The sequence below is a fragment of the Diadema setosum genome, chromosome 2 (genome assembly GCF_964275005.1).
Source record: "Diadema setosum chromosome 2, eeDiaSeto1, whole genome shotgun sequence".
NCBI classification, from domain to species: Eukaryota; Metazoa; Echinodermata; class Echinoidea; order Diadematoida; family Diadematidae; genus Diadema; species Diadema setosum.
The window spans coordinates 11,011,827-11,034,885 of NC_092686.1; the positions used below are offsets into that span (position 1 = coordinate 11,011,827).

Here is a 23,059-nt window from a genome sequence, read left to right on the forward strand (position 1 = left end):
CTGTACTTTCTTGTACTGTATTTTGTCCACAAGAAACCCGAGGTATTACATGTAATGTCATTACAATATATGGGACATGTAATGTAATGACATTACATGTAACCAGTCAGAAAAAAATTGTTGTACATGTACTAGAGAACAAAAGATTAATGGTGCAAAACTTTCCACTTGGAGAGGATGGATGAGCGAATGCATGGGTCATGTTTGTGAGTACATTTGTAATACCGGTAATCATACGGGGGAATCTTAATCAGAGAAGACAGAAATATGAACAGAATGCATCAGTGAAGTTTAAGGAAATTTGAACAGATTGTGACAGAAGTTACAAGTATTGATAGTTTTCGTGAACTCTGTGCGCAGTCATGGCTGGATTGGAAGGTTACAACAGTTCAAAATGTCACTTTTTACACAAAAAGTCATCCCACATTTTCACTTTTTAGTGCTTAATTGACTTTGGAAAACAGAAGGACTAGATATCTACTATATGTATATATAGTACCCTTCACATGTATATGTCAGTAATGATTCAAGGGAAGGTGCACTTTTCATTAATCATTTTATTGTCCCCGCCGAACGAGTTCGAGCAGGGGACTATGAAACGGGCTCCGTACGTGTGTGTGTCCGTCCGTGTGTCCGTGTGTGCGTTCGTGTGTGATCAAAATCTTCAATTTGCTACTTCTCTGTCATTTATGAGCCAATTTTGATTCTGTTTGCTTTATATGATAGCACTACATGGGAGCTTTGAAACTTCTACACAGAATTTCAGTCGTGACCTTTGACCTTGACCTTTGACCTACATTGTACATTTTGCTACAAAATGCTACTCCTTCGCCATTTCTAACCCGATTTCGATTCCGTTTGCTTTATTTCTCTTTAATCTCTTCTATCATTCAATTACTGTACTGTGACATCACAAATTGATGTCAACTTTTTATTTAGTCATAATGGCACATGAATTTGACCAAAACTCTTATAATCTTAATGTCTGAAAAGATTTCCTCAAATTCCACTGATGTGTTCTACTAATAATTTCTCATTCACTGAATCAACACATTTGGGGTGAATATCTCAACCAACTGAATAAACTGTGCTAAACTTATTAACATGGAAGTACAGTGACTACATGAGATGAGAAATCATTCAACATACAGTAACAGGCTCATCAGCAAAACAAAAAGATTCAAACAGGCACCTCAGATCTTTTGGCATGACAGATTCATACATCCTGTCTTGGGATTTATTTATTTATTTATTTATTTCTGCTAAGTTTCTTCCAGGCACATTTCATTGGCAGATAACATCGTACCTCAGTTACAATTGTATGGGTTCATCTTGGTAGCACAATGGCCCGAATTCACGAAGGTGGTCTAAATTTAAACCATGGTTTATGTATATTTCTTCTGCGTAGATATGATTGACAGATTGCGTACGCTAACAGGCATGCAGTAAAAAAAACGTGGATTGATGCGCGCATGTATTGGTACGCCTATTTAACGCTTATTTTAGACCATGGTCTAAATTTGTACCATGGTCTAAGTTTAAACCACCTTCGTGAATTTGGGCCAATGTGTTCATAGAAAAACAAAGACAAGAATTGCAGTACATGAATGGTAGGTTGCTGGCTCTAGGACAATAAATGAATTTCCATTTTCCTCTCGTGTGAGTGAGCAGAGCTGGCAACATTCACACATTAAAATTGGAGATTCTGAAAAGCAACAACTTGCATGTTACATGATCTGAATGGGTAGGCTTGTGTAACCCTTTGTCAGGACATGAAGAGACGTTCAATTTTTAAGGAGACTCCTGCAGAATCAAAAAGGCTTGTCATCTCTGAGAGGTCTCACCCCACCACCCCCCCCCCCAAAAAAAAAAGAAGAGTGTGCACACCCACACACAAAATGTAACTGTTACTATGAGATTAGTGTTTTGCCTGTAAATTTACTGCACACTCCCATTAGAACAAACACGGTTATGATGAAATTCCAGTTCAACAAAGGAAAAATTCAGGCCCCAACATGATCAGCTCTATATTCTTTATTGTCTATTTGTTCTGTTGTAACGAAATTTTAATATAACAAAAGAAAACTGCTGGTCCCAAGGACTTTGTTATAACAAAAGTTGACTGAAGGAAATTGCTGTTACATGCTGTAAATGGTCATGTTATCCAAATTCTTTCCTTTTATTTTATTTTTTTTTTTTGAGGGGGGGGGGGGGGGGAGGGAGTTGTTCCCACTTTTGTCCTATTCAAACTCATAGCCAGGAGTCTTGATACACAAGACTTGCGCCACTTGCTATACAGAGGTTGTACTTACAAGGCCATTTGAAAACTTTATTTCCATCAACCTTGCCAGGTCTTTTCACTAAGATTTGAATGAGCGCCCATTAAAGTGAAGCGAATAGAAGCCTATACTGAACCACACTTCAGTTGACCTTTCGTTCTCATGCAGTCTACAGATTTGCTAGGACAGTTTTCATTACAAGCACATCGAGGTGATGCCGTCCAGTCTCATGAAGTGCCAATCCTTTGGTCCAGGGCAATCCCATTCTCCAAAGATAATTTTTCAAAGTATGATTTGGCAGAGGTGTCATGTTTGATCACCTAAATCATACAGTTCCATCAATTCTGTGATGATTCCTTGAATGATGTCTTCATCAATGTCATCAGAAAAAGCCTGCAATAAAATGAGTGAACGAAAAAATTATATATTATACTAGGAAAGTCTTTTGTTAGCTCATTAGATTTGAATGAAATCTGAGTGAGTAAACTCTCATGTTTATCTATTTGAATTTAATGAATTTGCATCTGTACACTGTTTTTCTAGGCATTGTTCACATATGTACAAGCAACACATTTTTAGAGTTGGATAATCTAGCTTCTCAGTAGTAAAAGACAGCTAGATTCGAAGAGAAATATGCTACTCCATGCATTATTGTGATCGTGGAATTGGAAAAAGTGAATGTCTTCATTTAAAAAAAGCAAACAAACAAACATTGTTCTGAAAGGCTTTTTTCCCCCTCCTGGGATTAACTACATTGGATATAACATTTCTGTTTACCAGGTAAATAGAAAGTTTTTATGTCTTTCGTGTCAAAATGTTTCATTTCTCACTTTGCAAAATAGTAATAACACAAAGTCATTAAGTATTCAAAAGCATGGCAAAAATTACCCTGAGAGTTTTTTGAAGTGCTCCTCCAAAACATTGGAGGAATGAAACACAAGCCATTATAATTCATTCAATCACAATAAAGTAATTACCAACAAACTTAGCATTCTATAAAACAGATGATAAATTTTGTGTTGCACAGTAAACCTTCTAAAGAAAAACATGATTATCATCAACATTAGGCGAGTATATAGTCTACCTTCCACCATGGAACCTTGGCTTCGGTATTTAGTGGCACCTCCAGACCATAGCACTGCAGAGAGAAGTACAGTACTGCCACTGCCATGTGCTGGGGCTTGGTCCTCAGCCCAATGTCGCCATGGTAACTGTCACGCAGCATTGCCCATGCCGTCCTACAAACGGGCGTCTGCGTCCAGGTCGCCGGGTCAAACCAGTCGGCCATCGACTTCAGATAGTGCACAAGATATTTGTGTGGTAGGTCACCAACCTAATGAAAACAAATATACACAAAATATACACATTCCAATTCACATAATCAATGACTAGAGAAGGAATATGAATAATGAATATAGTGTCAGCCAAGAAAAAAAAAATGTGCATTTAGACTATATAATATCAAGGAGTTACCCCTTTGTGCTTCAAAATCAATTTCAAAGTTTGGGCTTTGAAACAAAGGTGCAAGGTCAGGCAGATCTATAATAAATGCATATATTACCCAACAACACATCTTACTGACAAATGCAATTTGAATTCATGTCATGTACTCTCTCTTTTTTTCCACATGAAAGCACTTCGTGAGAGAGGCTGTATGTGTGCATATGTCTGAAATGTTGAAGTAACTGCTATTGTGTTACTGTTTACAGACCGTTTCTTACAACACATTGAGCAGTTTCATGGATAATTTGTGGAATTAAATCACATCATCCTACACATTTATATTACTACCTACCTTTGGGTTGTATTTCAGCATGCGGATGAGAAGAAGCTCACAGTTCACAATGCTGTCTCGCAATTCCCAGTAATGTTTTCCGACTTCCAAAGGTGTACCATCTTTGTGCAAGATTCTACAAATAAACGACAGTTGCAAGACTAATGATGTGACAGACTTCATGCGTGTCAATATCACAGCATTTACTAATGATTCAGTGCAATCTTTTATCAAATCAACTGAAGATGTAAAATGTGATGTTTTTTTTTTTCTTTTGCCATCTGTGAGAATACACATTAGGCAAATATCAGAGTATAACACTGGAAATTTTGATAATACTGTTTTCACTGTTCTAAAGCAAGAGGAGCAAAAGCACCTGAAATAGGAGGAGTAACATCACTGAAAGGACTAATTCTGCTCATATTCGATGAACTTTACCCACCTGTAGCAAACATTGACAATGTCCCTCAGCTTGATGTGCTGTTCCTCCACCTTTGTTGCTAGGTAGATTGCTGTGGCTCCAATCAGGAAGGGGTCATAGTCACTGAGCCGACACTCAGCGAAGAAGCGATGGTAAATAGAGCAGGCTGACGCCAGTGTTACAGACTCGAGGTGAAGTTTGATTCCGGCTTCCATCATATATTGAAGAACCTGCATACCAGGTACAAACCATAACATACCATATCATACCAAATTGTAAAACAAGAGATTTATATGGAGATCAAGCGCTTAATTCAAATTGAGCTGAGATTTAACAAATTAAAGAGATCTTGTCATTCATTAAGCTTAAACAGGTAAGCAATTTGAGCCCTGGATTTCACTGCATATTTACTTTCGATATTGGCAGACCTTTCATCTACTTGACACAATACCCTCTCACATAATTTGAATACCCAATGAAACATCTACAATCTTGGTCACAATGAGACTATCAATACACAAATAAGCTGTCTAGGTGCTTTGATGTAGAATCTGCCATGCTGATATTTGTTTTTGTTCTTTCTATTCTGGAGATTAGAGTATAAATATAACCATAAAACAGAACCCATGTTTTATTCCTTTGTTGAAGTTCATATGCAACATTTATAGTATGCAAGGAAAACATCCAACTTCCTTCCTGTACCCACCTTGAAGTGCCTTTTCTTGACCTCTTTATGTCTCTCTGGACATCCTGTCTCCATCTTAAGCTCTTCAGTCTTTGCCGCTTGCACTGAGTTTTTGATACTACTCATGACAGCTGCCGACCTAACATCAAAACAAAGGAGTGTGTTAACACCATGCCTGATATGGGAAGATGAAGTTGAATACTGGGTAGAGTTTCAGAACAGCAATGCTGAGCGAGCCTAAATTCACCCCAAGTGATTACCATTATCTCAAATCATATGCCACCATATGGCTACTACATGTAAACAATTACATCTACTGCACTGTTGCCTGGTAATGGACCTGAATGCAGACGCTTAAAGCCTGCATTCAGTAACATTCAACATCCATAGGTATCCATATGGGTAGGTAGGAAGATCAAACTTGTAGAGTAATGTGCCGACAGTTTGACCTACATTGTGTTAAACTTTTTTTGTTTGCTTTTGTCCACACACTTCTTACGAGGCCATCACAATGAGTGCAGCTTTGAAAAATACACTTAAGATTGCTTGGAATACATGAGTAGAAGAAGAACTCCACATATCATGGACATGAGTTAAGTCAAAGAATATGATAAACATATCACAAATGCCTACTTAGCTTTCATTCTAAGTGACAATGGCTACAACCTACATCATACAAAACAGAGAGAAAAAAAAGGTTTGTACTACTCCCTCTTCTTCTGGAGGTACTAGTAATCTGCCTTTCCAGATATCAACTGTTTTGTGTGTATACTTGATCATTGCAAATCAAGATATTGACACAACACATGCATATCACATCATCATACACACTGGCATTGTCATTCACAACAGGAAAGTCCCCAAAGTCACATCCAAAAATCCACCAAAAATGAACGGCTAGCGCATGCGCACAGGTTTCAAATCCGTCTAGAGAAGCATTTGTTGTTCTCACAAATTCTGCTTGACCTAATCAAGAAAAATCATAAATTTGGACAGAAAGGATCAATCAAAGAAACTAAATACTGCACAACATGAGTTGTCAACAATTGTCATCTGTAAACTGTACACATTCATATTGAAAAAATTCAAGTCTTAAAGACTTTAGATTTTGATGCCCAATACCCAAGCCCAATACCCAATGCCCGATATCACTACGTACTAAACCGTACTAGACTGAAAATCCTACTATCCGCAGCCTGAACATAGTATACAGCGTACAAGGCATGCATGATACTTGGTAGCGCTATCATCAAGCTGCCACCACTAATCTTAACGGGAACAGGAAATATTTCCTGTGCTGTAGGGCCTAGAGTAGTGACTGCCGCTGACTGCTGCGCGGTGCGGCTGGCTGGCTGGCTGGCTGCTAGCATGGCATGGCTGGCCACGCCACCATCACGTTAGGAAGCATTCTGTATCTCTGACACTGAGAAAACTTGTAATTAAAACAGATGAAAGTTGGTTTGTGACAAGAAAAAAAAAAGGGGGGGAGAAAAGACGATGAGAATAAATTGGAGGCCACTTTTAGAAGATAAAGTTGTCCAGAATTTAAGAAAAAAATAAATTACTTCAATCACAGTGATGTTGCACAAATTTACGCAATGACAATTTTGGTAGATAGACTACCCCTAACCAGGGGCGGATCCACGAATTCCGTAAAGAGGGAGCGCCTTTACAAAATTAAAGGGGGCGCATGCACCCCACCCCCAACTTTTTTCTTGGTATTTCTTTTGTTTTCACGTAAAATAGGGGGGGGGGGCGTGCGCCCGGTACAACCCCACCTGGATCCGCCACTGCTAACGGTTACATTGCATTGGTGGATAGACTACCCCTAACCAGGGGCGGATCCACGAATTCCGTAAAGAGGGAGCGCCTTTACAAAATTAAAGGGGGCGCACCTGTCCTAACAACAATTTTCCAGAAATCCCTTTCCACCGGAGATGTCCCAGAAGACTGGCTCCAAGCCAACATTACGCCCTTGTATAAAAGGCGAAATCGTTCAGACGTCAGTAATTATCGTCCCATTTCGTTAACCTCAATAACGTGCAAGGTTCTTGAACACATTATACACACGAACATTATGTCCTTTATCGAATACCATGGCATCTTGAACGAAAACCAGCACGGTTTTCGGAAGAAGCATTCCTGCGAGACACAGTTGGCTCTTCTTATTGATGACCTCACCAAAATTTTAGACAACAAAGGGCAAGTAGACTTAATAATTATGGATTTCAGCAAAGCATTTGACTTAGTTTCCCATGAACGACTCCTCTACAAGCTCCACAGCATTGGAATTCGGGGTGCCCTCTTGACATGGATCAGAAATTTCCTCACAAAATGAACCCAACAAGTAATAATCGAAGGTGTCGCATCTACCTCAGTACCAGTTCTGTCCGGAGTTCCACAGGGTACTGTTCTCGGACCCCTCTTCTTTCTTCTCTACATAAATGACATCTCTAATGACTCTTCTTCAACAATTCGTTTATTAGCAGACGACTGTATTATGTACAAGGAGATCCACACTACACAAGATAGTCAGGCCCTTCAAACAGATCTTGATCGTCTGAGAACGTGGGAACAACAATGGCAGATGAGACTCAACAAAACAAAATGCTTCATTATGCACATTTCACATAAAAAGAACCTAATTAAGGCAACTTATCATATCGGAGAAACCATCTTGGAGGCTGTTACAGATCACACTTACTTAGGGATCCAATTAAACAATAAATTGAACTGGGCAAATCACATTCGAGGTGTATCTTCAAAAGGAAACCAAATCCTTGGCCTCCTGCGAAGAAATCTCTTCAGTTGCTCGTCAAAAGTCAAATCCATCGCCTACAAAACCCTCGTACGACCCAGACTAGAGTACTGCGCATCAGTTTGGGACCCATACCAGAAGGAATATATAACTCAACTGGAAGCCAATCAACGACGATCTGCCAGATTTGTCCTCAACATCCACCAAAGAACCTCCAGTGTCACTGACATGCTTGAACGCCTTGAGTGGAAACCACTTGAACATCGTAGGGCTGCCCTTAGACTGACATTACGCTATAAATCGGTCTACAATTTTAATGCTCTGGACACATCTCATCTGCAATCAAGTCCACTGGAAAACAGCAGGACGACAAGGCAACAACAGTCTATCTTCTTCAAAAAGTTAAAAACATCAAAAGATTGTAAAGTATTCTTTATTCCCGAGAACCTGTGCTGAATGGAATCTCCTTCCACCGGATATCAGAGAAGCTCCCAGTCTAAACTCATTTAAACGGAAGTTATTCATTTGACTTGGGGAAAATTATCCAAAAAGCACATTACAAAATATAAACACTCCGCTCACTCGACCACGCCTGCACGTTTATATCCCTGATGAGTGATGTGGAGTTTGTGCAGTATCTCACCAGATCCAGATATGTGTTTGCGTGTTACGCGCGTATGGCTGTATCTGAATCCAGCGACTCGGGCCACACGCGCAGCGCGCCAGTAGGCCTAAATTTACGTGTGCGTCTAACTCTAGAGTAACTACGGCAGTATGCGGCCTTACAGCCGTTCGCGGCAGGTACAGCATACACGGTAATATACCGCTAAACACAGCACTGCACTGATTATGCACACTACACATATACTAACACACTAGCAATCAACAAAAACCAACCATTAAAATGGGCACGATCTCTGACGAAAGTGAAATTTTCTCACCTAAATGACAACATATCGCATCCAAAATGAAATTTTCAGTACTTCGTAACATAACAGTTAAGAAACAATGGTCCAAGAAACTGGATTTTTTGTCGTTTTCTCGATGTTCATGGATTTTGAAAACATATCCTCACGTAAAATAGAACTTTCGCGAGCCGATGTGGGCCGCCATTTTTTCCGGAAAGTGGATGTTAACATCGAAAAAAATGAGAAAAACACGAGAAAGACATCAACAACACCGCCAGATTTGCGATCTTGTTTGCGGCCAATGCATGTGCGCCCGCTATTTTCACGTGCTTTCGCAATGGGAATTGGCGCTTACGCAATGTTCGCGAGACATGTGAAGGCGTTCAGCTACAGATCGCGGAGCACGCGCGTATTGCATAGGGATTGTACACCGTGCCGCAAGCAGAAATACTACGTCGCATATCGCCCTTATCGGCGAAAATTTTGCCGGGTTTTGCCCTGGTAAATCATGAAAACTGCATTGGTCAATGGTAAATTTCTTATATGAAAACAGTTGCGTTAATTAATAATCTTGTCTATGATATATGAAATGGTTGAAAATGATTTGCCTGATTTGTTTACAAGTTGGAAAAACCCTTAACAATGCTTAAACTGCCGCAAACGGGATATTTTACTCTAGTCTAGAAAATACACTGCCTTTTTGGCAACATGCTTTCCTACGTATGGGACTAGGATACTCGCTACGAGCCCAGCCAGCATTGAATAAAAAGTCTTTTAACTTTGACTCAATTTGATATAGTAGCTTAAATCTGCCATTATTTTTTGATATCAATCACTCGCGAACACTGCTATCTCTATACTACAATTTATATACTTACATTTTTGATTTACAATATTGTGGAGAAATCAGTCACCGATGTAGGGCTAGGGGCTCGTCTGCCGAGATGATTTGTGCAACACGCATGCGTACAACAAACTTGTTCAAAATAATCACGCGAAATAATTTGAACGCAAGAAGACGCCGACTTGTTGTCTCAGTTGGACACAGTGATAAAAATCAACAATATGGCGAGTGTATTGGTAAGAGCAAGTATTTACCCGTATTTGCATTGTTCTACATGCTAAATTCACCCAATAGTTACTTCAATGTCCTCTAATCTGCAAATTTAGTGGCTATGCGGAAACGGCAAGTCACCAGACTGCAGACGTGTATTAGCCCCATCTACTGTAATCTGTGTAGTGTGTACTGTACTTCAGTTCGGGAAACCCACTCACAAGGGGGGCCCCTCCTTATAAGTAACCCGTCCCCCTTATAAGTAACCCCGTCCCCCTTATAAGTAACCCCCGGGGCACCCCTTATAAGGAGTCTCCACGCTTTTTTGCAATGCAACGCGAAAATGAAAGGACTGCGGCAATTCGCTTGATTATGTCCATAAAGCTTCACAAGTTTCCTAGTTACTCACGAAATTTGAGCAAAATCGGTTTGAGGCATCATATCTAAAATCATGGATTGAAATGCGATGTTAAACGACCCATGCGAATGCTGAAATGCGAGCGATTACTGGCGTGAGTGTCGCCAGGCGCGGCGGCGCGGCAATGTTTGAGTGCAGACGTGGCGAACTGACCTCCGTACTCAGTCGCCACGTCTGCACTCAAGCATTGCCGCGCCGCCGCGCCTGGCGACACTCACGCCAGTAATCGCTCGCATTTCAGCATTCGCATGGGTCGTTTGACATCGCATTTAAATCCATGATTTTAGATATGATGCCTCAAACCGATTTTGCTCAAATTTCGTGAGTAACTAGGAAACTTGTGAAGCTTTATGGACATAATCAAGCGAATTGCCGCAGTCCTTTCATTTTCGCGTTGCATTGCAAAAAAGCGTGGAGACTCCTTATAAGGGGTGCCCCGGGGGTTACTTATAAGGGGGACGGGGTTACTTATAAGGGGGACGGGTTACTTATAAGGAGGGGCCCCCCTTGTGAGTGGGTTTCCCGAACTGACTTGGGTGCAGAAATCTGAAATAGTATTATTAACGTATTGTATTCAAAGTGTCTAGATTTCTAGAATGTCTAGTAGAGGTCTAGTAGGATTCTAAAATGTATAAATAGGAGAGACTTCCAATATCCGGTCCCTTATGAGTTACCTGACTCTGCTAGTACATGTACTAGGTTTAGTAGGCCTAACCATATTACTGAAGCTCTGCCTTTGTTACTAAAAAAAAAAATGAAGGCCAAGTCGTGTGGTTTTAATGTCACCACTTTTCAGTGCACTCTCGCCGGCATGCATGCGGCATGTGGTAAAGTTAAGGGATTCTACTTCTAATTCTAGTGTATGTAGGAAGTAGTAAATGCACTTGTCAATGTAATGACGCACCCCACTACCCGCGGACATGGGTGCGTCATGGTCATTTTTTGACTGACCACACAGGCTTTTTGACGGACACCACAGTCACTTTTTTGACGGACAAAACGCTGCAAGTGACGAACACCACGGTCACTTTTTTGACGGACAACACGTTGAAAGTGACGCACACCTCGGTCACTTTTTTGACGGACATCCTCGGTACATTTGACGCACCCCCGTAAATCCTGAAACGATTTTTGCATGCGTTTTTTCTAGCAATTTCATTTTCTTTTGGTTCGTAAACATAATTTGTAAAAGTTTCGGCAAGTTTCCCTTACCATGGCCCTGTAAGCACCGTACCGTCATTCACCGTGCTGCTACGATATTCCGTACAGTAGTATGTATTCTGTGCATGCAATCCATACATGACAATCACATGTGTGCAGATGCACTGTGTGTGCGCGGCCATTGCTAGTCCAGTGGATCAGGGAGGTGTCTCACCTCCCTGGGTGGATGAATACTGCTGCAGCGCAGGTACACACCACACCACGGCATTCCCGCGAGTAAACTACATACAGCCCAGTCGCTGTACGTAGAGATTCGCACAGCTAACAGCATCCGCGCGTCTGCTGGTCAGGCTATCCCGCGAGCAGAAAATGGCATGCGGCAGGCAGTTTCTTCTGCTGCCGCTTCTTTTACTGTCAAAAATTCGCCTTTGTCACCACAGAACATCATTTAGACGCACATTGTATTGGAATGTAAACGAACTTTCTTCGATAGCAATGTGTGTTGGTGTTGCATCGCAATATGCAATAGGCACTATTAAGTGTTCGACAGTAAAGGTTGAGCTAAGTTGTTACATCGCTGAACAGTCCCTGGTTTGAGATTGAGTATGCATGATTTCATGGGTTTGTTGGAGGGAAAATGTAAGGAGAAAGGGTGGCTTTTAAATTATTTGCTTGCCAGATTCTGGCAAGCATTTCCCCCTCTTATTCCAAAACACTTCCCGACTTTGATTTTCACTTGCCGCGGGAAAGCGCTCACTGTAATTTCACTCGCGGTACGTGTATACGGTACTGGTAGCGTGCAAAAATGTGTGCAGTTTTCCATAGCCAAGTGACGTACCATGACGCACTCCTCAGTTCAAAATAATGTGTGTTATTTTCCATAGCCAAGTGACGTACCATGACGCACCCCTCGGTCAAAATTTTGACCAACAATGATGGGATTTTGACGCACCCCTCGGTCAAAAATTTGACGGACAAAGCTGGTAAAATGACGAACACCTGGGTCACAAATTTGACGGACCAAACGAGGAAATGACACATTTTTCGGTCAAGGTCAAACCTTGGCATAGAGAGGTAGAACCTTGAACTGGTACGGGTGCCGATACTTGGATTATTGAATAACAATTATCATACTGATCTATTTACTGAACAAATGTGTATTAAATAAGTAGGGTACACATTATCACGTCAGATTTGCGCATTTACCTTCGGGATTAATTTTTTGCATGTCCACTCTAATTTAATGTAGATATACGTTTTGTTACTGCTCGTTTGAATTCTCTCCCACAGGAGGACCCCACCCTGGAGAGAAATTACAAAGGGCACAGGGATACAATAACCAGTGTCGACTTTAATCCCAATATGAAGCAACTAGGTGAGCTTTTTGTATTATTATTGTTATTTCTTTACACTTTGATGTGATTATCATTCAAATGACAGTTTAAAGTAAATGATCTCTGTTGAATCATTAGTTCAGGTTAAGAATCTTTTGCATAATTTCCTCCTTTTGTTCTGAATAGAATTTGTTTTTTCCTTGTGCATGATTCATTCAACCTCCAGTGTACAGATGATACATATTTATTATGGACTGTGTTTCCTTCTAATGAACCATTTTATGGTGAATGTGTAATACTATTAATGCCACTAAGGGCAGGTTTAGTTATATTTACCCTGAAATAAAATGAGGTATGAAGGAATCACTTATTTTCCTTAACCCAGTGTTTTCAATGCTTGATAAGTAATGGTCATATGAACATAAAGACATCTATTCTTTCCCTTTTTCTTAATTGAGTGTTTACTGGGTATTCTTTTTGTTTTTCCTTCAAATTTTTCAATATGACTCATGCTATTGCAACTGATCAGCAAATTGTCCCTACAAAATAAACACTAATTATTCAGTGTTTGAGCAATCTCACTAGAGTATATGTCATATGCCCATGATTTTTTATCATGGCTATTACTCAAACACTGAATAATCGGTGTTTATTTATACCAATGAAGGGCATTTTGTCAATCAGCTGCAATTAAAAAAAAACAAACTCAATGCAAGAATTAATTAATTTGAATTGTGATTACTGTCCTTGATACCATTTAACATGGGATTTTCTTGTTCCCTTTGAAGCTCAAAACAAGGCACTCAAGATTTATTTTGATATAGCACAATTCTACTGACTGCAGAACATTACCGGTACTTGCATCAATATTTTGTTAACTAACAGAACAACTCGACCTAATAATCATTACTTTACTGTAAATTAATCATCCTCTCATCATTCTCTCCTATAAAGCCTCTGGGGGTATGGACTCCTGCCTCATGGTGTGGAACTTCAAGGCCCAGATGAGGGCCTTTCGATTTGTTGGTCACAAGGATGCCGTGCTCTCTGTCAATTTCTCCCCATCAGGACACCTTGTGGCATCTGCATCACGAGACAAGACAGTCAGGCTGTGGATTCCCAGTGTGTGAGTCAATAGTCTTTGAAACAAGGAAATCACATTGTATCGGCAAATCTAGTACTGGTATTTGTCCTTTCATGTGTTTGTCCTTATGCGTATGATTTAATGCTCATGTTGCAGTTATGTTTTGGGCATTTTGTTTCTCTTTACTTCCATGTGCAAGGATCCTGATAAAATCTCTTAATGATGATGCACCATTCTATGGAGACTGAATCTTTGTGAGGAATAGGAGAAAAGAGCGTTGAGATACTCTCCCAAGACTGCTGAACATGAAGTTGATTCAAGATTAAATATTTTCATGCTTTTGTAGCGGCAAATGCTCTAGACTGGTGATGCTAATACCAAGAAGAGAAAACAAAAACAAAAACAGGAGAATAAGCTATTGCTTAGGGTTAAAAAAAGCAAGTGCTGACCCATCTTATTGTCATGTCATATTTTCCCTGAAATTTGAACACCATTAAGATGTTAAGATCATAATATTTAATTTGTTTCCTATCTTCCTATCTTAATTTGGTTGCATTTTGCATTCAGTCTGTTCTTAGACTACATGGCTATTTCCATAAAATAGGAACCCATTGGCTGTGTTTGGTGTCCCTGCATTTATATCAATGTTTTATTCACTACAATGCTACTAATTTGAGTTTCCTTAGGTAGTATGTGTGCACTGTGTTTCATAATGTCCGTATACAAGTTTTGGGGCACGGAAAAAATTATAATTGGCTTGCCACGAGCAAGAAGTATGGTTGTTGCATTAGGTTTTTCCTAATGTCGGCGTGACATTTTTTACATTAAATTTTAATACATTGTTTGTGTATTTAAAAGTCCTTTTTTTTAATTTATTTTTATTGGAAGTAATGTCTATCAACAATTGTTTAAAATGCTATGCAACTTTTCCACAAATCGGGTGCTAATTTGCTTTCCAAAATATTGGACTTTTAGCCTCACGACGTAAGCGTTGGTGTCCCCGTCCTCACGTATGATAGGTATTGCTTTGGTGAAATATTACTAAGCAAAAACATGTTTTTTGCCGGCAAATATTTCATTTTTTAGCATTAATGAACGAAAATGTAATTTTCATCACATTTTTTTTGTATAATAAGTACAATACATCGTAATTTCTTGAGTTTCTTGGATGACGCGTTCATATTGTGTCCCTTCGATATCCTAACGTCGGTCACGAGTTTATTACTCCGCCAAGCACACTCCCAATAAATTCATGAACGAAATGTACCCTACGTCATATCTCAGGCCCGATCTACGTCATATATCAGGCTCGATGAAAGTAGATCTTTTCAGCGCGCTACAAACCACGATGTGTACTCTGTGTCCCTCCCTAACGTCGGTGGCACTTTCACTGCAAATTACGCCGGAATCATCATCGAGCTCTCAAAAGTAATGTAAGCACGATTTTCTGTAGATTTTAAACATTATGATTATGAATTTTTATTGTTTCGATTATTACGAAAAGCGTAAAATATCGGGACAGTTTTGTGCTCGGTGGTGAAACCTTCACACATGCAATGTTGCTGTTAATGGGAAACCATATTCACCGTGTCCCCGCTAACGAAGTACGAGTATTGACGATGAAAACACTCCGTCTTTCATTGTAGCGGCATAATTTTGCAAGCAACACCTGTCGCAATTACTACTTGCAAATACCGTATCGTTTCATATCCAATATTATGCTTAGATTGCCGTAATCAACATGGTAATACTAGTCATTTGTGGAGCACTGTACACCCAACGTTAGCATGACGACGGGGACGCCTTGAAGTGCAGTGTCCCTTATGCGTCGTGCCGCGTTAGTCCCACATGTGTTAAATGGTGTATTGTGTATGTGAGTTCGTATTTTCAAGTCTTAACTTGCGATATTGGCGGTAATTTTCTGCACTTGAAAATGATAAATCTGACCATCAAAGTGTCATAGGAGATTCAGAAATAATATTTGTGTTTTTAAGTGGATTTAAAGAGGGATACTTGGTCAAAAAGTGGCAAATTTAGCAGCTGGAAACATAGCTATGTGACCCATTCAGTCACAGAATAATCCCCTGAACTCTGGGGTTGGAAGATGGCAGGCGTGGTGTCCAGTTCCCTGGCTGGGGTAGTGGTTTTATGAAGAACTTTGTTACTAAATATTTCCCAAGTAGTGTACTCTATCTAATAAATTCTGATTAGGTAGGCCTAACCATTTCAAAGATTTTGAATAAGATAAGTGTAATATTCTAAGCAAGTTTGGGTGAAAGTGAAATGGAGAATAGACACTAAAACTTTAGTTTATGCTGGTCTACATTTTCCTTTTTTTTTTTTGTTTTGAAGTACCGGGTTTGGGAATCAATTATGCATTCCTAAGAGGATAATATATTTGAGACTACCATGAAGTTTTAAATGTCCAGAAATTAACTCTTGGTTGCATAGGCAGTGATCCGGTGTGGTGTTACCTTACCCACCCCCATAGGCGGCGGAAGCGGGGGGGGGGGGGGGGGATGGGGGGGGGGGTTGCGTCCCCCCCAAATTTTTTTGGGTGATAAAAATTTTTTTGGGTGATAAAAAATTTTTTATTGAAACCCCCAACAGACAACAATCGGGGGCAATTTTTTTTTCCTGGATCCCCCTCTTAATTTTGGTTGATAACCTTTTTTTTTTGCTTGTCAAATTTTTTTCCGCCGCGTCCCCCCCTAAATTTTTTTGCTTCCGCCGCCAATGCCCACCCCCTCATGGGAGGGGGTTATCCCCCTTGATTTTTTGAGCTTAATTTTCCAGAATTTGCCAGCACTTTTGATAAATTTTACAGACACTGAAAATGTACTGAACACTTTTCTTTATAAACACTTGAACATTTTTGTCTGGAAACATATAGCTGAAATTATGTTATGATACCAAAAGTTTAGGGTTATTTCTAGAACACTTCATTAACACTTAAACAAATTTAATATGAAATCATAACCACTACCAATCCCTTTATACTTCATTTTTATTTAACTATTCACTTACCGTATTTACAGGGATGAGATTTCTCCGCGGATTTTGAGTCTGGGATTTTTTTTTTTTTTTTTTCCGCTCCCTCAGACAAGTGTTTCCTCTTTTTTGAAATTTCTGTTTCACACCTGATATTTTTTAAAATTATGCTTTAAACCATATTACGATTTATGAAGTCAATTCTTTTTCATTTAACAGGGTTCACTATTGAAGATGGCTCGCCAATTCAAAGAGAGAGGGGTGGCCTGCAGAGGCGAAGCAAAAAGGTCACCACGCAAAGGCAAAAGGTCACCGTGCAAAAGCAAAGTGAAAGAAACTAAAAAAAAAATCAAACTGCCCTTTGCTCTCCGCATTCGATGCCAAAATCGAGAGGATAGTGGTCAATCAAGTGGGGCCAGTCAGACAAAGAGAAAAAGTAGAAGTGCCAGTACAAGTTGGAGACATAAACTGAAGCAAAATGACCCCCAAAAATACCAAAAAGTGCAACAAAGTGGAAAGTTGTACAGCCAGATGTACCGCCTAAACATGGCATTGGCCGAAAAGACTTTAAGAAAAAGAAACCTCAAATCAGAGGAAAGAGAAGAAGCTGAAGAGTGGCTAGAGAAAAAGAAGAAGTACAATGAGAAAAGTAGAATCCGCCAGCGAAGATTTGCTGAGAAAAAGAAAAAAGAAAGGGAAGAGAACAAGAACAAGCCACACATTCCTGTGACGAGGAAACAAGCTGATAAAAAAAAAGAGTATGAAAGAAACAAAAAACGGAAGCAGCGTGAAGCATACTCAGTCGAAAGACATGAAGCAGTTAAAGCGAGGAGAAGAGAATTATACGCACAGAAGCGGCAATGTGAAAAAGATGTCATCTTACAGGAAAGAGAAAAGAAATTAAAAGCTGACGAGGAGCACCTTAGGGCAATGGAAGCGGAGATAAGAGAGAGAGAAAGGCAACTCCAACTGCATGAAAGAGATGGAGACATAGAGGCAAGAAAACGCCAAATGAAAGAATTTAAAGATGCTGAAGGGAACGATGTACGATCAAACCCAGCTAGACGACAGAGCTTGAAAAGGGCATTACATGCTTTACCCAGCAAGACATCACACTTTGTTGGTACTGTTGTTGACATTCTTAACAAAGCTTCTCCTACAAAACAAGCAGCCTTTACAGGAGCAGGTGTAAAACTTACCAAAACAGCGAGGAGACAGCCTAATCTTGAAGAGGTAGTCACTAAAGGACTGTCATCAAGGCTCAAAGAAGAAAAGAAAAGTCGGAAAATTCTAGCATCAACGCTTCACCTCATGAAAAAATACCGTCTGCAAAGACAGGCCTGTAAGCGGTTTGGTGTAAACAAGAAATTGATAAACAAGAAATTGTCAAAGCAAGGAAGGCCAAAGGTCAACTTGGAAACCGTAAAGCAGGTTCATGAGTTTTATGAAGTTAACTCGTCAGAAATGCCAGACAAGCGACTTGTAAGCAAAAAAACCAGAAAGCCTAGACGCATTATTGATACCTCCATTGCCATTTTACATGAACAATACAACAAGACCTATCCAGATCAACAAGTGTGCTCTTCCAGTTTCTATGCACTCAGACCTAAACATGTAAGCACCAAGAGACAGGCAAAATATCATGGCTGTCTTTGCGAATACTGCGAAAATCTGCAACTAAAATTGGAGGTACTAGCCAACGTGAAATTGAGAACAGTGTATGACGTTGCTAATGCAACTCTCTGTCCAAAGCCAAGTGCATCAGCATTTCATAGGCCAACCTGTTTGGAAAGAAAGTGTGGCAACTGTGGTATCCACAAACTGGACGATATATTTCATGACAAAGAGCCACATGAGGAAGTTGAATGGAAAGTTTGGAAAATGGTCAACCATACCTGTCACACCAAATCAAACAAGACAAAAGAAGTGAAGAAGCGTTCGCTTGTCACCGAGAAGGGCACTGTAGCTGATCTCATAAAGCAGCTTAAGGATGAAGCCAATGACATTGCTGTACATCTGTTCAATAAAGACTGGCAGCAACAGCAGTTCTCAAAACTGAAGACAAACCTACCAGAAGGAGCAGTGCTGAGCATTGTAGATTTCTCAGAAAATTACAAATGCGGTTTCCAGAGAGAAGTGCAAACTGCATACTATGCCCAAAATTCAGCTACTTTGCACCCAATGGTGAACTACTACAGGTGCGAGACTTGCCGTGAAGTTGTGCAAGAATCTTGCATTGTAATCAGTGATGACCTTCGGCATGATTATCATTTAGTGCATGCCATGCAAGCAAAAGTCTGTAAACACCTAGCAGAAAAGAGAGGGCTGAATATCAAAGTTATGTACAGATACTCCGATGGTTGTGCTAGCCAGTACAAATCGAAAGGACCTTTCTCAGATGTGAGTTACTTCACAGAAGATTTTGGCTTCCCAGTCATCCACAACTACTTCGGCAGCAGACATGGTAAAGGCCCGAGCGATGGAGAGGGTGCGGTCGTGAAATCTCAAGCGTCAACAGCAGTTCTAACTCGCAAGGTAGTAATCAGTGATGCAAAAGCGCTGTATGAGTTTTCCAAGAAGCATCTAGACAAGCAAAGCGAAGGCGGCCAATGTTGCAAGAAATTTCTGCGCACATCATTCTTTGTTTCACATGCAGAGGTTAATAGAGACAGGGAAAACAGATCTACAAAGTTGGTGAAAGGTTCAAGAAAGCTACACTGTGTTAAGACCGTGGAGAGTGGAGTAATTTCAACTCGAAATTTAACTTGTGTGTGTGACACCTGTCTACTTGGCCATGGAAACTGCAGAAACAATACCTATGTCGAGAACTGGAAGAAGGTGGACCTGAGAGCTGCAAATAAGCAAGGTAGGGGTCAGGGCCAGTATTCTGAAACTTTAAAAAAATATATACATCTACATCACTAAAAATGTTATTAGCAGATGAGATTGTCATGTTTTCCTAGGTTGCATAATGAATCCCAGTATACAGTATCTACAATTGTTTTATCTATATGTCACATTTTTTTTGTAAGTTTCAGCATATGGGCCTAGAATGTTTCATGAAGATATTTGCATGATGATTACTTAAATCACCCTGACCATGGTCTCATTTGAGGCTAGAAATTACTGCAGTTTGATTCAGATTTGACTCTTGCAGAGATTAAATCATGTCAATCCCATCTATACATTTAGGGAACAGATTCTCAAAGAGATCCTGTCACCTGAAAATTCCATTTGGGAGTTTAAAGAACACCTACAGCTATCTCATATTTTATAAGCAACATGTCATTCACTACAAACCCATGTAATGTCATCCCTCACAGGTATGAGACTGAGAGCAAATACCACTGCAGCCCCAGCTGACCCAACCAGTGACGTTCTCACAGCTGTTGTCCCAGATGATGTCACAGAAACACTAGAACCCCCCACAGCTGTTGTCTTACATGGTGCCGGTACGCCTGCCACAGCACATAGAGATGATCCCCCTGATACTATGAACATGACAGAACCACAGAGCTCTGATGATAGTGAGAGGTAAAACATCTATCATGTTGGGAAATATTTGGCCTGAAGGCGTATGAAAGTATCTATGTTTATCACAACAGGTAAAAACAAGAAATGGATATTTGTTGAATGTGCTGTACAATAATATTCATCTTGAAATTTAAAGCTCTTCATCAACACTAACATTTATTGATCTGGATATTTCAGAAATGTCCCATTTAAAATATTTATTTCATGTCTTCTATCATGAGATCTAAGTAAATTCATTTGCAATATTAATCTTGGGATATTTTCTTTTTTTTTTCTTTATGCATTACAGGTACAAAGTTAATACCTATGTTGCAGTGCGTTTTGAAGTATGTGGCAAGAAGACGGATAGTACCAAAGGATTGGTTTACATGGCATTGGTAAGTTTGCTGGCTTGGTTTGTGGGTATTCTCTTACTCTTCTCTGATTGTAATTTTAAACATTCGGTATTTCAAGAAAAACAAGTCAGAGCATTGAGGAAAGTAAACTGATACTTGCTGTACCAAGCTGTACACATATGCATTGTACTTGTGTTTCACATCATGTGGATAAACTATGTACCTTTGCAGTAGATTTACCCGTTATCTGAGACATCACCAAGTGGTACAGTGGAACCTCATTATAAAGAGGTCGGATATAACAAATCCCTCTTATAACAAGGTAATTTTGTTGGTCCCAGCTCTTCTTTGTTTTTTGCTTTTTACCCTGATGTAATGAGAAACCTATATAACAAGGTAATTTTCATGGTCCAAGGACCTCGTTGCAAAGAGGTTCCTCTGTATTGCATTTCTTACCTGTATAATTTACATTGTACTTGATTTTGTGCTTGATTTTTACAGATAACTGCTGTTAGAGGTGATGTCGTACAAGTCAAATTCCTGAAACGTACAACCGACGGTTTATACAGCTTCTCGCCGGAGCCAGAGGCTGCTCATCCGAAGTCAGACATAGTGGGAAAGCTGCCAGTACCAGTTATGCATCCTGTTGGCAGAAAATTTTTGTATGAATTTGATCAAACAGTGCTGTCAACCTTATCAGGAAAATATGGACTGGAGTAAATTGGACAAGTGGTGCACTGTACTATACTGAGAAGAACAAATTCTTCCAACATTTTATTTCTTGCATTTGCAGGCTGCTAGACCATCTGCCATAACACGCTCATATCGAGCAAGCATACACTGCACAGAATTTTTATTTCCAGGAGCAGTGACTGTTGATACTTTTTGCTTACATACTGGACTGTAGGTAGAATGGTTGCAACCTCAGCAATAAACGTGTAGGCCTCAGGTTTCAATTGGTGTGGCGTCAGAGTTTGTCATCTCATTCATTTTGCAAAAGCAACAGCAATAGGGACCTGAAAATGACATGTTAAGGCCGGGCCACACTAAGCGGTTTCATGCGACGCAATGCAACTGGACGTTTCCATGCCATTGTTTCAGTGTGACATGGCAGTTTTCCCTCGTTGCAATGCAGTTTTGTCGCGTTGGACCTCGGTGCAGACGATAGAACATGTTCTCTCGCAGTTGTCTGCAGTTGCGTCAGACAGGCAAACCGTCCAGCTGCGTTGGGTCACGTCGCGGCAGCTCAGTGTGGCCTGGCCATTACAAGGTCCCCCTCCCCTTGCTTTTACAAGTTATGTTAACAAGGTTCCACTGCATAAGTGTCTCATAATTGTGAATCAAAGGTACTGGGTAAGAGTTTAGGAGGGTAGAATCACTCTTACCCAGTACCTTTAAATTGTGGCAAGAACAGTTGCCCCACGACCAGCACTTTGCCTTGAACTAATAATAAACTTGTTTAAATGTATAATTTGCCATATTTTGAAGTTACTTCCAGGGTTGGTTCAATTACATTTTTAGTTACTTCCAATTATTTTTGGATTTTCCTGAATTAAATATTTTCCCTTTCATTTGCACACTATTACAGTAATTGCAATCGAATTTGAAAAAGTAATTAATCACACGAAAAATGAAATTGAACCCAACCCTGACTGTTTCTCTTTGAGAAGTATTACAAGTTCAATTTTCTTATCAGAAAGAATCTACCTCATTTCTAAAGTGCCCTACTAATGTTGTGGAGATAGGCATCGTGCTCGTTTCGATCCCTTCCTTGATTAGTATGAGGCAGTTTACATCCAGGATCTTCCGTGAAAGTTCACTAAATGGTCTGTAAACATTCACAGAACAGCATGCGTGCTGTCGTCAGGTGGGAAATGTAAACCTTCAGCCTCAACACAACTTGTAAAACAACTTGTTAGTGAGAAACTATAAGGAATAACAACTTTTTCGTAAGAAGCTATAAATTAGAATTCAAACAAAATCATACTGAAAATGTATGTAAATTCAATTGAACAAATGTGGAAACAGCACATGCATAGTTTGTGTTGAATTCTATGGAGTACTGCAGGCTGAGCAAAATAAAACATTATGTGATGCTTGGAGGCCTCCTTTCGTCTTTGGTAGACACTTCATAGGTTCCTGGTAAGAATGAGTAATGTGGAACATTTGGTGTTAAGGCAATTTTTATGTAGTTTGTACATTGTTGGTAAATTTAAGAGTTCATTAAAGGGAGTGCATGGGGAGCTGGAAGTGAGAGTATGCCCATGTCGTAGCTGCCATCTTGTGCACCTGGCGAGTTTAGTCTCCTTTTTGCCCCAACCCC

The 23,059-nt window shown here is 39.9% G+C and overlaps 3 protein-coding genes across 4 annotated transcripts in view; 2 read left to right on the top strand and 1 right to left on the bottom strand.

The window, feature by feature from the left end:
* Positions 1–1,209: 1,209 nt before the first annotated feature.
* On the bottom strand, positions 1,210–9,765 carry LOC140239762 (cyclin-Q-like). Its single transcript, XM_072319586.1, has 6 exons — positions 9,704–9,765; positions 5,181–5,298; positions 4,496–4,704; positions 4,075–4,189; positions 3,364–3,612; positions 1,210–2,672 (listed from the first exon to the last, which is right to left on the bottom strand). Coding segments are annotated over exons 1-6 (780 nt in total). The 5' UTR covers positions 9,706–9,765; the 3' UTR covers positions 1,210–2,585.
* Positions 9,766–9,818: 53 nt separating this feature from the next.
* LOC140246159 (uncharacterized) overlaps positions 9,819–23,059 on the top strand; it is a 58,255-nt gene continuing 45,014 nt past the window's right edge. The window contains exons 1-3 of the mRNA XM_072325600.1: positions 9,819–9,905; positions 12,749–12,833; positions 13,747–13,918. Coding sequence (XP_072181701.1) covers positions 9,891–9,905; positions 12,749–12,833; positions 13,747–13,918 — 272 coding nt within the window. The 5' untranslated portion in view covers positions 9,819–9,890. The remainder of the gene's footprint in view (positions 9,906–12,748; positions 12,834–13,746; positions 13,919–23,059) is intronic.
* LOC140246158 (uncharacterized) lies at positions 14,570–21,851 on the top strand. Of its 2 annotated transcripts, none has more exons than XM_072325597.1 (5): positions 14,570–15,309; positions 17,087–19,733; positions 20,191–20,401; positions 20,691–20,778; positions 21,238–21,851. In XM_072325597.1, the coding sequence occupies exons 2-5, from the start codon at positions 17,102–17,104 to the stop codon at positions 21,454–21,456; spliced, it is 3,150 nt and encodes a 1,049-aa protein (XP_072181698.1). In that variant the 5' UTR covers positions 14,570–15,309; positions 17,087–17,101; the 3' UTR covers positions 21,457–21,851. The 2 variants fall into 2 exon arrangements, with proteins under 2 accessions (XP_072181698.1, XP_072181699.1); XM_072325598.1 differs by having other exon boundaries at positions 14,570–15,304.

Excerpts from the sequence above, each read along its gene's own strand:
- LOC140246158 (XM_072325597.1), top strand. The coding sequence starts at position 17,102 with ATGGCTCGCCAATTCAAAGAGAGAGGGGTGGCCTGCAGAGGCGAAGCA. Across the intron at positions 20,402-20,690 it reads AGCTCTGATGATAGTGAGAG|GTACAAAGTTAATACCTATG; the intron begins GTAAAACATCTA and ends TATGCATTACAG. Across the intron at positions 20,779-21,237 it reads GATTGGTTTACATGGCATTG|ATAACTGCTGTTAGAGGTGA; the intron begins GTAAGTTTGCTG and ends TGATTTTTACAG.
- LOC140239762 (XM_072319586.1), bottom strand. Across the intron at positions 4,705-5,180 it reads TCAAGAAAAGGCACTTCAAG|GTTCTTCAATATATGATGGA; the intron begins GTGGGTACAGGA and ends CCTGGTATGCAG. Across the intron at positions 4,190-4,495 it reads ATTGTCAATGTTTGCTACAG|AATCTTGCACAAAGATGGTA; the intron begins GTGGGTAAAGTT and ends GTTTATTTGTAG.